The 13,319-nt window shown below is 36.7% G+C and overlaps 1 protein-coding gene across 2 annotated transcripts in view; it reads left to right on the forward strand.

The window, feature by feature from the left end:
- Positions 1-13,319, forward strand: part of SCAF8 (SR-related CTD associated factor 8) — a 151,612-nt gene that overhangs the window by 65,134 nt on the left and 73,159 nt on the right. For both annotated transcript variants that reach the window (XM_068985394.1, XM_068985393.1), the window contains exons 11-17: positions 2,038-2,169; positions 2,431-2,543; positions 3,944-4,137; positions 6,219-6,319; positions 9,056-9,169; positions 10,816-10,972; positions 12,839-12,972. In XM_068985394.1, the coding sequence (XP_068841495.1) occupies positions 2,038-2,169; positions 2,431-2,543; positions 3,944-4,137; positions 6,219-6,319; positions 9,056-9,169; positions 10,816-10,972; positions 12,839-12,972 (945 nt within the window). The remainder of the gene's footprint in view (positions 1-2,037; positions 2,170-2,430; positions 2,544-3,943; positions 4,138-6,218; positions 6,320-9,055; positions 9,170-10,815; positions 10,973-12,838; positions 12,973-13,319) is intronic.

Below are 13,319 nucleotides of genomic sequence, written 5' to 3' on the forward strand. Positions count from 1 at the left end.
CTTGGGGAGCCTGTTCCTTCATAAATTAATACATTGGAATGGTTCTTTTATGCTTTTTTTGGCTCAGTTTTTCTACTGCTTGCTTTTCTTTCAGTTTAAATGTTGTTAGAATAAGAGTAATAAAAATTTTTTTATAGAGATATAATCGACATAGCATTGTATGAGTTTAAGGTGTACAACATACTGATTTGATATGATTATATATTGAGATATGATTACCTCTATTGTTAGCTAACACCTCTCTCATGTCAAATAATTACTTCTTTTTTGTGGTGAGAGCAATTAAGATTTAGTCTCTTAGCAACTTTGAAATTTATAATATAGTATTCTCTATACTCACTGTACTGTATTCCTTTTACACACAGAGACAAATTCATAGCAAGAGTAGCTTTGTTCTTAGTAATAGGTTTGTGGGAAGGAAACAGTAGTTTGAGTTACCCTTTTCTGTTAATTATTATGTTATTCAATAGTTCTAGTTCTTGTGTACTACCAGGGACTCTTTTTATTCATCTTGAGCACCTGTGAGATCATGTTTTAGGATGTTTAATTAGGGAGTCATTTTTTTCATAGTAATCAATTTCTCAGTTTTAGTTAACATCATCAGTCAGTTCAGTTCAGTTGCTCAGTTGTGTCTGACTCTTTGCAGCCCCATGAATTGCAGCTCACCAGGTCTCCCTGTCCATCACCAAGTCCTGGAGTTCACTCAAACTCATGTCCATCGAGGCGGTGATGCCATCCAGCCATCTCATCCTCTGTTGTCCCCTTTTCCTCCTGCCTCCAATCCCTCCTAGCATCAGAGTCTTTTCCAGTGAGTCAGCTCTTCACATGAGGTGGCCAAAGTATTGGAGTTTCAGCTTTAGCATTAGTCCTTCCAAAGAACACCCAGGACTGGTCTCCTTTAGAATAGACTGGTTGGATCTCCTCGCAGTCCAAGGGACTCTCAAGAGTCTTCTCCAAAACCACAGTTCAAAAGCATCAATTCTTCAGCACTCAGCTTTCTTCACAGTCCAACTCTCACATCCATACATGACTACTGGAAAAACCATAGCCTTGATTAGACGGACCTTTGTTGCCAAAGTAATGTCTCTGCTTTTTAATATGCTGTCTAGGTTGGTCATAGCTTTCCTTCCAAGGAGGAAGCGTCTTTTAATTTCATGGCTGCAGTCACCATCTGCAGTGATTTTGGAGCCCCCCAAAATAAAGTCTGACACTGTTTCTACTGTTTCCCCATCTATTTCCCATGAAGTGATGGGACCAGATGCCATGATCTTAGTTTTCTGAATGTTGAGCTTTAAGCCAACCTTTTCACTCTCCTCTTTCACTTTCATCAAGGGGCTCTTTAGCTCTTCTTCACTTTCTGCCATATATAATTTATTTTATGATCATAGTATTATGCAGTTGCTAAGCAAGTTCACACTGATTAGCAGCATATAAGCAGAGTCCCTGTATCCAGTTGCTGTAATTGTAGTCGCAGGTTTGGGGGGAGATTTAAATTTGTTTTTTTCCTATAGTTGGGCTTCATTGCCTAACTTTTGTTTAGTCTTTCTGAAATGTTTTACATATCTGAGTACCTCCTAATACTGTTTTGTGAATTAACAGAGGTGGAGGTTGAAAAAGATCCAAGTTCTAAACTGATTTTACTGGATCAGTGATTTTGATATTCAGGTTTGAGCTTTGCTTTTGCTTGTGTATATATAGTGGGTGACTTAGTTCTTTATATATCATTCATGATACGGTCCCTTTATTCATGATAGTTTATCTTTCCCACAATGAAAAATTTTGTTTGGAAACTTTCTTAATCTTATCAGTCTCTTCTAGTGTTACCGTATCCCCCTTTATGGAGGTATTCTGTGCTTTCAAGTAAACTTGGATTTATAAAAAAGTGCCATTTTAGATTGATCATTAAAGATGTAACAGAATTCTTTTGGTATTGGGTTTCTTTTTAAAAATTTGATTGTGATGTTTGCATGTAAATTTTCATTTATAATATTATTCATTATTTCCCAATGCTTGTGTGTTTGTGTACATTCTCAACAGGCAACTCCTCAGGATAGTCAAGAAGGAACATTTGGGTCAGAACATTCTGCATCACCGTCACAAGGGAGCAGTCAGCAGCATTTCCTTGAACCTGAAGCAAATTTGGATGATTCCATAGATATTCAGCAACAGGTAAAAAGTAAATGTTTTCCTGGGTGATAAAGTTCTAAAATTGACTTCAGAAAAAAGTCTTAAAATATGGTAATATTGTTTATTTTATGTAAAATAATATAAACGTAAATGTTTTTTCCTCCACGTTAAGCTGTGCATTGTAACCATTTTACTATTAGGCATTAATGTTACTATGGTGAATATTTTGGAATGCAGAAATAATCAGTAAACACTGAATCTCAACCAGGCATTTTGTTTGCTTGTGTTCCTTTGACTTTCAAGGATATGGATATAGATGAAGTGCAAGATGCAGTGGAAGAGGAGATCTTTGAACAGGAAGCAAAGAAAGTGGCTGTTCGTTCAAGATCAAGAACACACTCCCGATCTCGTTCAAGGTTCTGTAGTAGTATTTAAAAATAGCTGTGTGCAAACTTTTAAAATGTTGGCTTTTTATTTATTTTTTTTGCATCCTTTGTTTCTTTGCATCAAGGTAAAAGAAAATGTTTCTCTCAATATGTTTGAGAGAAAAGGAAATGTTACTCTCAGTATGTTTGAGAATAACATCTTGTTTCATGAAAAAGTAACTCAGAACTTCAAAAACAGAAAATATTTGTTTTGTTTTTAGTTGGACATGTCTGTGGCATTTTTTTTGAATTATTTACATGAGTCACAGCAATATCGTGAGACTTGGATTTGGGGTTATATATGGTTTCAGTTAATAATATTATGATGATAGTCAGCTTAGGACACAATTGTCCCTGAACAACAGTTAAATCACCTAATAGAGGAATAGTATTAGAAATGCCATTGTGTTTTTTTGCATTCTGTTTCATCTCATAATACCAAAAATGATTATGAAAATCAAACTATAAAAATTGTTTTTATTAACAGTAAGCATATCGGACTCTCTAAAACATATCCTAGAAATGGTTTTCTCTGTGGGCTTAGCCATGTTAAGGCTCATTAATGTACATGCTCAGTCAAGTTTGAGTTAAAGTACATTATTCTTAACCTGGTCAGTTTTCTTGTTTTTGTTTTGAACTGTCTTAAATATATGTTGTCTTTGCTATAAACTGTCTTAAAACTTAATCTGTAACATTTTTATGCTGTGTTTTCGGCACACGAATGCCCCAGGAAGTCTGAACAGTAAATGCTGGAAGAGGGACAGTATCTTTGATGGTTTTTTCAGTCATTTCTTGGGTGTTTTAAGAATTTCCTTGCATTTACTTGGAAGTTTCAGGAATTTATTTTCAAGAATTTCCTTGCAAGTGAGAGCTTGTCAGTTCATCTTTCTCTAAACTGACTTCTCTCCAGGAAATTACAGTGCTAGTCCTGAAAACATCTTTGTCTTAGCAAATTCTTTGTCTTTTCAACACAAGAGTATTTTGAATAGAGTTCAGTGGCATATGATTAATAGGAAAAAAACCACAGTATTTTAGTATCACATTATATTGTAAAGTCAAGGTGAAAACCTATAAACAGAATTGTTTAGTGGTCTGCTGTTGAAAACACCGTCCTAATTTTAAGAATGTACATGTTTGTCACCTAAAGAATCTGTTTTCTTTCATCCCTGTTCTTGACTCTTGTTTGTAAATTAGACACTATGAGAAAGTGAGACCCTAACTAGACTCTCTTTCTCTTCTTCCTTGTATCACCCAGACTCAATAAGAATCATTGCAGACAAACATCTGTGTCTAATGTAGACTAAGCAGTATAGCAGTATAGAGATTTATGTACGTGTTTGATACTTTAACATTGTCATTAGTAAATAAGGGTGTTTTGTTGTTGTTGTTAGATCACCAAGAAAACGAAGGTCTAGGTCACGATCTGGTTCTCGAAAGCGTAAGCACAGAAAGCGATCACGCTCCCGCTCGAGAGAAAGAAAAAGGAAATCATCACGTTCATACTCGAGTGAAAGGAGAGCTAGAGAAAGGGAGAAAGAGCGACAGAAGAAGGGATTACCTCCAATCAGGTCTAAAACATTGAGTGGTAAGTGATGTACTTGATAAGCTTTGGTTTCAGTAACATTGAGAAAATAGTTACCGGTATTAATATACAATCTCTCAACCTGATTTTTCAGACTGAGAAAGTTGAAAACTGGTTTGGTTTTTATAATGTGATAGAGGAGAAAGATAAGTAATAGGTTTCTATTCAAATACTAATGTCATTGAGAGTTGATTTTTTTTTTGATACTAGTTAAAAAATATGACTTGACTAATGATTTACATAGTAGAATAGACCTTGTATCTCTAATATTTCACTGACACCGTGATTTCCATGTGTAGTATCCTAACCAGTTTTGAACACCAGGTGTATAGGAATAATTATTATGGGAAGCATGCCAATTTAAAGCTAATTATAAACTTGATCAGTACGGAAAGAGAGAGTTCTGTTGTGAAAACTTTCCCTCCTCTATAGTTAATCTATAATGTGTGATTAGACCAAATTTGGTGGTAGTAGGGGTTTGTTTGGGGAGAAACCTCCAGGAGAATTGACTTGACAGGCATGTGAAGTATAGGAAAATAAGTCGTACTTAGTGTGGGATTCTTCATAAACGGTTCTTAGTACCCACTATGACTTTCAGGGTGAACAAACAGGTTGCAGATGGGTGAAGTACATAAAATGGAGCAAATTATCATTCTTTGCCAAGAGCTGAACACTGATCAGGTTATCTAATTTCTGAAGATCTCCAAATAAATTCTTTCTGCCATGGAGATAGATGGGTAACTGGTACAGCTTATATTGCTGAAGCACCCTGGAAACCCAGGCATGTAATTAAAGGTGACAGCATCTTACTATATTTTAGCAATCTGAACCAGCCTTGGCTGTCTTTCCAGAATCTTACCTGATTATGAGAACCAGTAGTAAATGATTAATAATGTTGGTGCTCCTAACCCTGATTCAGACATGGGGGTTGGGATCAGGAGCTGAGGAATGAGATAACTGTAGAAGCTAGCCAGCAAAGGTAGGAAACAGATTGGCTCTGAGGGCCTCCAGAAGGAGGGCAACTTGCTGACTGATTTTAGACCACCAGAGATGTAGAAGACTAGCTTTCTGCGTTTTAAGGTACTAATTTTGTGGTGTTTTGTTACAGTGCAAAAGAAAACTAATGCATTGCCCTTTGAGACTTTGGTTGAATGGACAGGTGAACTGAATGAGACCCAGAACAAACAGCAGGGAGAGAACAGTCTCCAGAGATCTATTAACTGAATGATTCCCAGAGCTCTCATAGGTCTGGAAGACATTCATGTTCTGACCAGCCAGAGTAGAGAGGCCTGATTGAAATCCACATTTGGTAGATATCTTGCAGTGGTCATATTGTAATGTAGGGCTGAATTAGCTGTAGAGTAAAACAGTAACCCAAAAGCTGGAGACTTTTTTTTTAAATAACATTGACATGAATCCAAATATAATAAAACTCTGCAAATATATCAGCTGTAAGTATTTTTAAAGTAAGTGTTTTCAGGGAAAGGAGCTGTTTCTGAAGGCATGAGCAGTGCAGCAAAAAACAGGCCAGATGTGTCTCCGGTGCTTCCCGCTTTTAGTATCCCTGGGGCTTTCATGGTAACAAGTTGAGTTCTGAATCAGCCTTTTCCCTTTTTTTTTAATCTATTCTTTTCTTAAAGGTAAGATACAGTTTTCAGATTTAACTGTTCATTCCATCACAGAAAGATACTTAAAAGGTTCCCAAATAGGATTGCAGTGAACAGTGATTTTGAAACTTTGTTGCACATTAGAATCACCTACAGAATTTTTAAACTACCCCAGTTCCCAATTTTCTGTACCACGTATCTTGGATTATCTTTAGTGCGTCTCAGATATCTACCAGTGTATGCTGTCAAGCTTGAGAATATGTGATAATAATGCAAAATGTTGTCTTGGCATAGATGTGAGTGGGTACCTGGCATTTTAGTTGATTTTAAACATAACAAATAAAAATATCAGTTAATAAGTATTTAAAATATGCTATCTTAAATTTTAATTTATTACTGTTACTAGTGCTTTTCCTTAGCTACTTGAAGAAGGTAACTTACCTGTGATTTAGGTCGTTGTCTCTTGTGTCTTGGCAGTATGCAGTACTACTCTGTGGGTTGGTCAGGTGGATAAGAAGGCAACACAGCAAGATTTAACCAACCTGTTTGAAGAGTTTGGACAGATTGAGTCCATTAATGTAAGTATCAATTCTTAAATATAATAGTGTAAGGTTTGGAAAAAATACAGGGAGTTTTCAGTCACTTTGTATCTGCCCTTAATCACATTTTTGTGAGGATTATTTGATTCTGATCATTTTTGTGTTTATTCTCCTGATATCTTCTTAATTAATTTTTCTTTTTTTAATGGAATTCTTACAAAATATTTTTAGGGGGCTTACTGCAGTATGGCAGTACTTGATTGCTAAAACCATCAAATGAGTTAGCAGGAACCATATGTATGCTGTTGCTGTTAAGTCGCTTCAGTCACGTCTGACTCTGCGACCCCATAGATGGCAGCCCACCAGGCTCTGCCATCCCTCGGATTCTCCAGACAAGAACACTGGAGTGAGGTGCCATTGCCTTCTCCAGTGCATGAAAGTGAAAAGTGAAAGTGCAGTCGCTCAGTCATGTCTGACTCTAGCGTCCCCGTGGACTGCAGCCTTCCAGGCTCCTCCGTCCATGGGATTTTCCAGGCAAGAGTACTGGAGTGGGGTGCCACTGCCTTCTCTGAACCATATGTATGATCTGGTTTAATTCTTTTTTTCCCCATTTTTAATGAAAATGGAGAAACTGAGTTAGAATTCACCTGAGCATGTCGGTGATGGTGGAGACACAGCTGGACGGGAGGTCCTAGTCTTCTGCCAGCCTCCTTCCTCCCCTTCCCCACCTCGCCCTCTCAGAGCAAACCCCGAGGCAAGAAAACCTGTGCGGCCTGAGCACAGTTCCCTCACGCCTCAGTGTGATTCTTTCCCTGCACCCAGTCCCCTTCTTGGAATATTTTCTTCTTCCTGAGGGGCCAGTGTTTCTCCTTGGAGCTAAAACTAAGCCATGAAATGTTTTGTAGTCATTTGTTTGAGGAGACTTTAACCCTGATTTTATTCACTGTTAACTATCCTTTAATGTCTTTTGGACATTTTTCATCATTATTTACCAGGAAATTGACTGGTTTTTCCTTTCTAGTCTTAGAGTCCTTATAGTCTCAACATTCTTTATATGGCCAAATTTGACTTTTTGGTATTAGTGACAGCAGTGTTTATTTAAATTGAATTTGACCATTTTGTATTTTACTTTCAATGGAGTGTGACCTCATTGGAGCCTCACAGGAAGCTGGTTAATAAGTAATTCATATAGTGTTACTTTACCAGGGAAGAACCTAAATCATTTGACTGAGTTACATGGATAGTAAGTAACTGATTAATTAATAAATAATAGATAATTGGTTGAGTGTTTCAACTTAGGTGTTTCAGATTCCTCTTTTTATACCATAAAAGTGTTGAAGGCTTTTCTTTTTGTCTTTTTAAATTTCACCTGTCAGAATTTAAGTAATCTTTCAGAGTTTGTAATCATGTAGCCTCTGAAATTTTTTTCTGATTTTGCACTACATTTAAACTAATGGTTCTCAGCTCTAGCTACATATCAGACATGGGCTGACATTTGAAAAAACATGGATGCCCATGATCATTATCTTTAGATTCTTATCAAAGTGCCATAATTACACAGGTGAATTTGATGCAAAACCAGGAATCACTGCTCTGAACAGATCCTGAATCCAAGTAGCATCTTGTATTTCACACTGCTTATGCCATGTCTAGTCTTTCTTGTACCACAGTCATTTGGACATCAGTGTGTCTCCCTCTTCTTCTGTCTTACCTTATAATAGTGTATTATTTACAAGTAATAGGCATTAAGTTATTTTGTGAAGTGAAGTGTACTAAATGGCTAGTGATAAAATACAGGATTTGAAAAACTGATGGAAGACTTAAACCTTTCAGTTAGTTTGGGAGGAATTTGAAGACTGAGAAGAGTCCATTAGATTTAGAATTTAGTAGGTCATTAGCTTGAAGAAAATATTTTTGGTGGTTTGGGGAGGGTTTGTATCTACATTGCGAAAGATGAATTATGTAAGGGGTTAGATAAGCTTCTCTTTTGAGAAGTTTGGAATTAAGAGTTGATAGCTTGAGATATTAGCAAGACTGGGGGAAAGGTTATTTTCACAACTAAAGCTTATGTAATGACTACTAAAAAAGTGGTAGAAGACCTTGTAAGTTCTTCATGAAGTGAAATACTCCATGTATTTTTCTGAATTAATACATTAAAGATAATTTTATGATTTGGTAGTTTATAGAGTAGTTAAATGCTACAAAAATTGAGATCCTTATGCTGAGGCTGTCTTCCTATTCATACTAAAACCTTTGTCTGGAAGTAGTTGGGCGAAGTTAAGTTTTGTAAAATTGAAAAGCTTTCATTTTATTATTTGTTGTAGATTTTGGACTTTATATTAAGGATAAAATATTTCAGCCAAACAAAAATCCTTCTCACAATACCCACATAACATTTGGAAAATTATAAATACTACTGTAAATGAATTACATGCTTCAAATATGTTGGCCATCCAGTACTGCGTTCTGTTTCTCTGGTGGTATTATATACATGTCTTGCATTATTTTAATAGTTCAGCATTGTGTAGCGAAATGGATTGACATGTGGTATTTAAGATTTCATGTATATCAGGCTTAGAATGAGTCCCAGCTAACTTCTGAACTTTTTCTTTAAGTAATTATATATGAATTGTACCAATAAACAGCCAGAGGAAGAAAGGGGGAAAATGATTCAGTATTATCAGTAACCAATGTCCTGTTCTATTAAAACCATAAAATGCCAGAAATGACTTGCCCTCCTTATACCATTTCTAAAGAAAAAAATTTTTTTAACAGATGATTCCTCCCAGAGGCTGTGCTTATGTCTGCATGGTTCATCGACAAGATGCATTTCGAGCTCTTCAGAAGCTTAGTTCCGGGTCGTATAAAATTGGATCCAAGGTCATTAAGGTGAGATTGGGGGATGCATGCTCTTGTTTTATTGGATCGTTAGAATCTTGTTTCCTGTATTGAATCCTTTCTTAGCGTTATGGGTAAACCTTGACAGAAATTTATTATTTCAGTATTATTAAAGTATAGAATTAGCTTGAGGTTAAACAATAACCAAACAAAACCTTATTCAAGCAGTTCTTTGAAATCATACCCGCACAGTACTCTTTAGTCAACCAGGACCCCATTTTATGAGCAGAACATTATCAAGCTTGTCTTTCATTCATTTCTTCCCAGTGCTTCCTAATCCTAACCCATAATTATACTATTGATGTCTCCTTTTTAATATCTTGTAATTCATATTTTATTTCTGCTATTTTGAAGATAATTTATCAATTTCTGTAACTGAATTAATAAATTTAAAATTACTTTCAAAGGAGTTAATAACACCCATGCTTTGTCCTTTTATGGCAGAGAGTTTCTCTATGTAAGCTGAAGTGTCAGTGGTCTCTTCTCTCATGGAGTACCAAGATTTTTAGCTAATTATCTAAGTATCTAATTGCTTAATTATAAGATTTTATCTAAATAATTATATCTAAGTTGAGGTTTTTATGGTGAAAAGTAGATTTGGATTATATTGAGGAATGTATTATTTTAAGATCATACTAAGAAGTGGCAGAAAGTGAAGAGGAACTAAAAAGCCTCTTGATGAAAGTGGAAGAGGAGAGTGAAAAAGTTAGCTTAAAGCTCAACATTCAGAAAACGAAGATCATGGCGTCTGGTCCCATCACTTCATGGGAAATAGATGGGAAAACAGTGTCAGACTTTATTTCTTGGGGCTCCAAAATCACTGCAGATGGTGACTGCAGCCATGAAATTAAAAGACGCTTCCTCCTTGGAAGGAAAGTTATGACCAACCTAGATAGCATATTAAAAAGCACAGATACTACTTTGCCAACAAAGGTCCGTCTAGCCAAGGCTATGGTTTTTCCAGTAGTTATGTATGGATGTGAGAGTTGGACTGTGAAGAAGGCTGAGCGCAGAAGAATTGATGCTTTTGAACTGTGGTGTTGGAGAAGACTCTTGAGAGTCCCTTGAACTGCAAGGAGATCCAACCAGTCCATTCTGAAGGAGATCAGTCCTGGGTGTTCATTGTAAGGACTGATGCTGAAGCTGAAACTCCAATACTTTGGCCACCTCATACGAAGAGTTGACTCATTGGCAAAGACTCTGATGCTGGGAGGGATTGGGGGCAGGAGGAGAAGGGGATGACAGAGGATGAGATGGCTGGATGGCATCACTGACTCGATGGACATGAGTTTGAGTAAATTCCAGGAGTTGGTGATGGACAGAGAGGCCTGGTGTGCTGCGGTTCATGGGGTCGCAAAGAGTCGGACACGACTGAGCAACTGAAGTAAAGTAGTGGAAATAAACCCCATATTACAGACACCATCACTGTCTAATGCAGGTTTCATTTTACAAACAAAATCAGGAAATACATGGGAAAAAATTCCTTGATTATTGTTATTCCAGCAGTGATTTTTGTTCAGCTGATTTTTGAAACTAATTTTATTTGTATTTACATCATTAGCTTATAATTTTGTATGTTTTAGCTTTTTTTATTTTTAAATAGTATAAATGAACCCTTTTTTTTCCTTCTCTTATAGATTGCTTGGGCTTTAAACAAAGGTGTGAAAACAGAATACAAACAATTCTGGGATGTGGATCTTGGAGTTACGTATATACCGTGGGAAAAAGTTAAAGTGGATGACTTGGAAGGTTTTGCAGAAGGAGGCATGATTGATCAGGAAACTGTAAATACTGGTAAGAACCGTACAGGGAGTTTTACTGTTTAAAAAGTATGCTGAAAGGGTTGTAACTGCTAAACATTTTGCATGATGGGGTGAATTGTGTTATTTCCTGGATTTTTTCCCCCTTGCACACAAGAGGGGAAAAAAATGAACCATTACCCTGTTCAATATATATGCTTGCTGGGATGTATTCATAAGTGTCAGAGTGTAGTGTTCTACAACTCTGAAGGTAGCATTTCTTATATATGCCTTTTTCTAAAGTTTCAGTCTTTGAGAGAATTGTCAATATGGAGGCATCTTTAGACTATTTTATTTACTTGAGTTTAAATGCGAACTGGGGATTTAGGATGGTGTTTCTCTAAAAAAAAACTTCCTAGATTATAATATTTTGATTAGTATCTGTGTTGAGAATGGCGGGAATAGAACCTTGGTTTAGAGAGCTGTAGTTGAGATTCATGGAGCTCTAGAAAACTTTCAACCAAGTGATAATCTGACCTGTTCTTTTAAAAATCTGTCTGTTTGTTTTTAAAAATTCACAGGATAATGGATACTTGGGAAAGAATTGGAATATGACAGACCTCATTTCTTGGCATCTTAGCTCCTTTACTAAAGTTAGCTTAATTTTCAGAGTGCTTTTGTTCTCTGGCCAGTGCACATGTTTTCAAACACTTTTTTTCAGTTGTTGTATTCTTGCCATTTCCTTCTCTCTCTGACTTGGATGGCTGTTCTTCGAGAACATTTACTCATTCAAAGCATATTTCAGTTCCTGCTGTGTGCCAGGCATAATTTTAGGAACTGTGACTATAGCAGTGAGATAGACATAAACCCTTCCTCTCAGACTGCACACTGAAGTACAGGGATGGACAGCGGGCCTTGGGCCAAGTCTTACTGCTGCCTGTTCTGTAAATGAAGTTTTATTGGAACATAGCCATGGTCAGTTGTGTTTACCTATTGTATATGACTTTAAAATTTGACAACAGTTGAGTCATTGTAATGGAGAACACAGGCCCACGCTGTCTAGAATACTTACAGTAAGAAGTGTTTGCCAACCCATGTTCTAGTGGGGGAAAAACGGATAATAAACAAAGTAAACAAACTTAATAGTATTTCACTGTTGGTAAGGCCTAAGAAAAAACAGCAAGGGGATAGGCAGCATGATTGTGGTGCTTCTGCAGTTTTAAGTGGTTGAAGAGGGTCTAGTGTAGCAAGTGATTTTCAGAGGGCTGAGATGTGCAGCTTTCTGGGATAGAGTGGTTCGTACAGAGAGAATGCAAAGTCTGTTAAATGGTCACAAGAGCAGAATGGCTTGAGTATAGTGAGAAGTGAGTAGTAGGAGATGAAGTCAGAGAGGCAGAGTGGAAAGGTCATGTGCAGTCTCCTAGTCATTTTGATAGCTTTGATGGGTGTACTCTAAGGGAGATGAAGAACCTTTAGAGGACCCATTGGACCTTCTTTGTTCTGCTTTTGAATTTTTCAGTATTTTCAGGGAGATTTTTCTATATTGGGTTAATGCTTTCCTTGTTGGGCTCCCCTTGTACCTTGTGACAAAATATAGAATAAAGTTGGCTCCTCTTATATCAGGCAGCCTTGGAGATAAGTCTCTTATGTCCCTTTCATGTGTTTTCTCTAGACTGAATATTTTAGTATCTTTGGTTTGCGCCTCATTTCATGTTGTTTTGAACTCCTTATTATCCTAATCAGATTTATCTCAGCAGAACCAAGTAGAGTTTGTCCACAACACCTAGAGTTGTGGACAATTCTGGAAAATGAGCCGTGGTACAGGAAGGACCATTCGGACCTGGAGTAAATGTATTCATAGTAATAGAAAATGAAAAATTGCATCCACTCAGAGAAAGTCAATTTCAAATATTTTGTTTAGAATGGGAAACGGTGAAAAGCTCAGAACCTGTTAAAGAGACGGTCCAGACAACTCAGAGCCCACCTCCAGCTGAAAAGGAGACAGTGGTCACAACCCAGGCAGAGGTTTTCCCTCCACCTGTTGCTATGTTACAGGTTAGTGCTGGGTGTTTTGTTGTTGTTCTTTTTTTTAAACTGTTCAATGTGTTGTTTTACATTTCTGTTTTTACTCATTTTTATTTTGTAAAACTTGGGAGAAATTGTGCAAAATAGATTAACATTAAATATAAGTATTTTGAAAATTTTCATTTAGGTAAGATGTAATTCATATTTAAATGTTTATTTACTGAACAAATTTATTGAATGCCTGCTCTGTGACATTCACTGTTCTAGGCACCTGGGATAGGGGAGACCTCAGGGAAAGAAAACACGCATAAATCCCTGCCCTTCTGGAGCAGTTGTTCTCATTATGAGAGACAGAAACTAGGAAATTAGTGAGTTTA

This window comes from Capricornis sumatraensis, chromosome 13 (genome assembly GCF_032405125.1).
Source record: "Capricornis sumatraensis isolate serow.1 chromosome 13, serow.2, whole genome shotgun sequence".
Classification (NCBI taxonomy): Eukaryota; Metazoa; Chordata; class Mammalia; order Artiodactyla; family Bovidae; genus Capricornis; species Capricornis sumatraensis.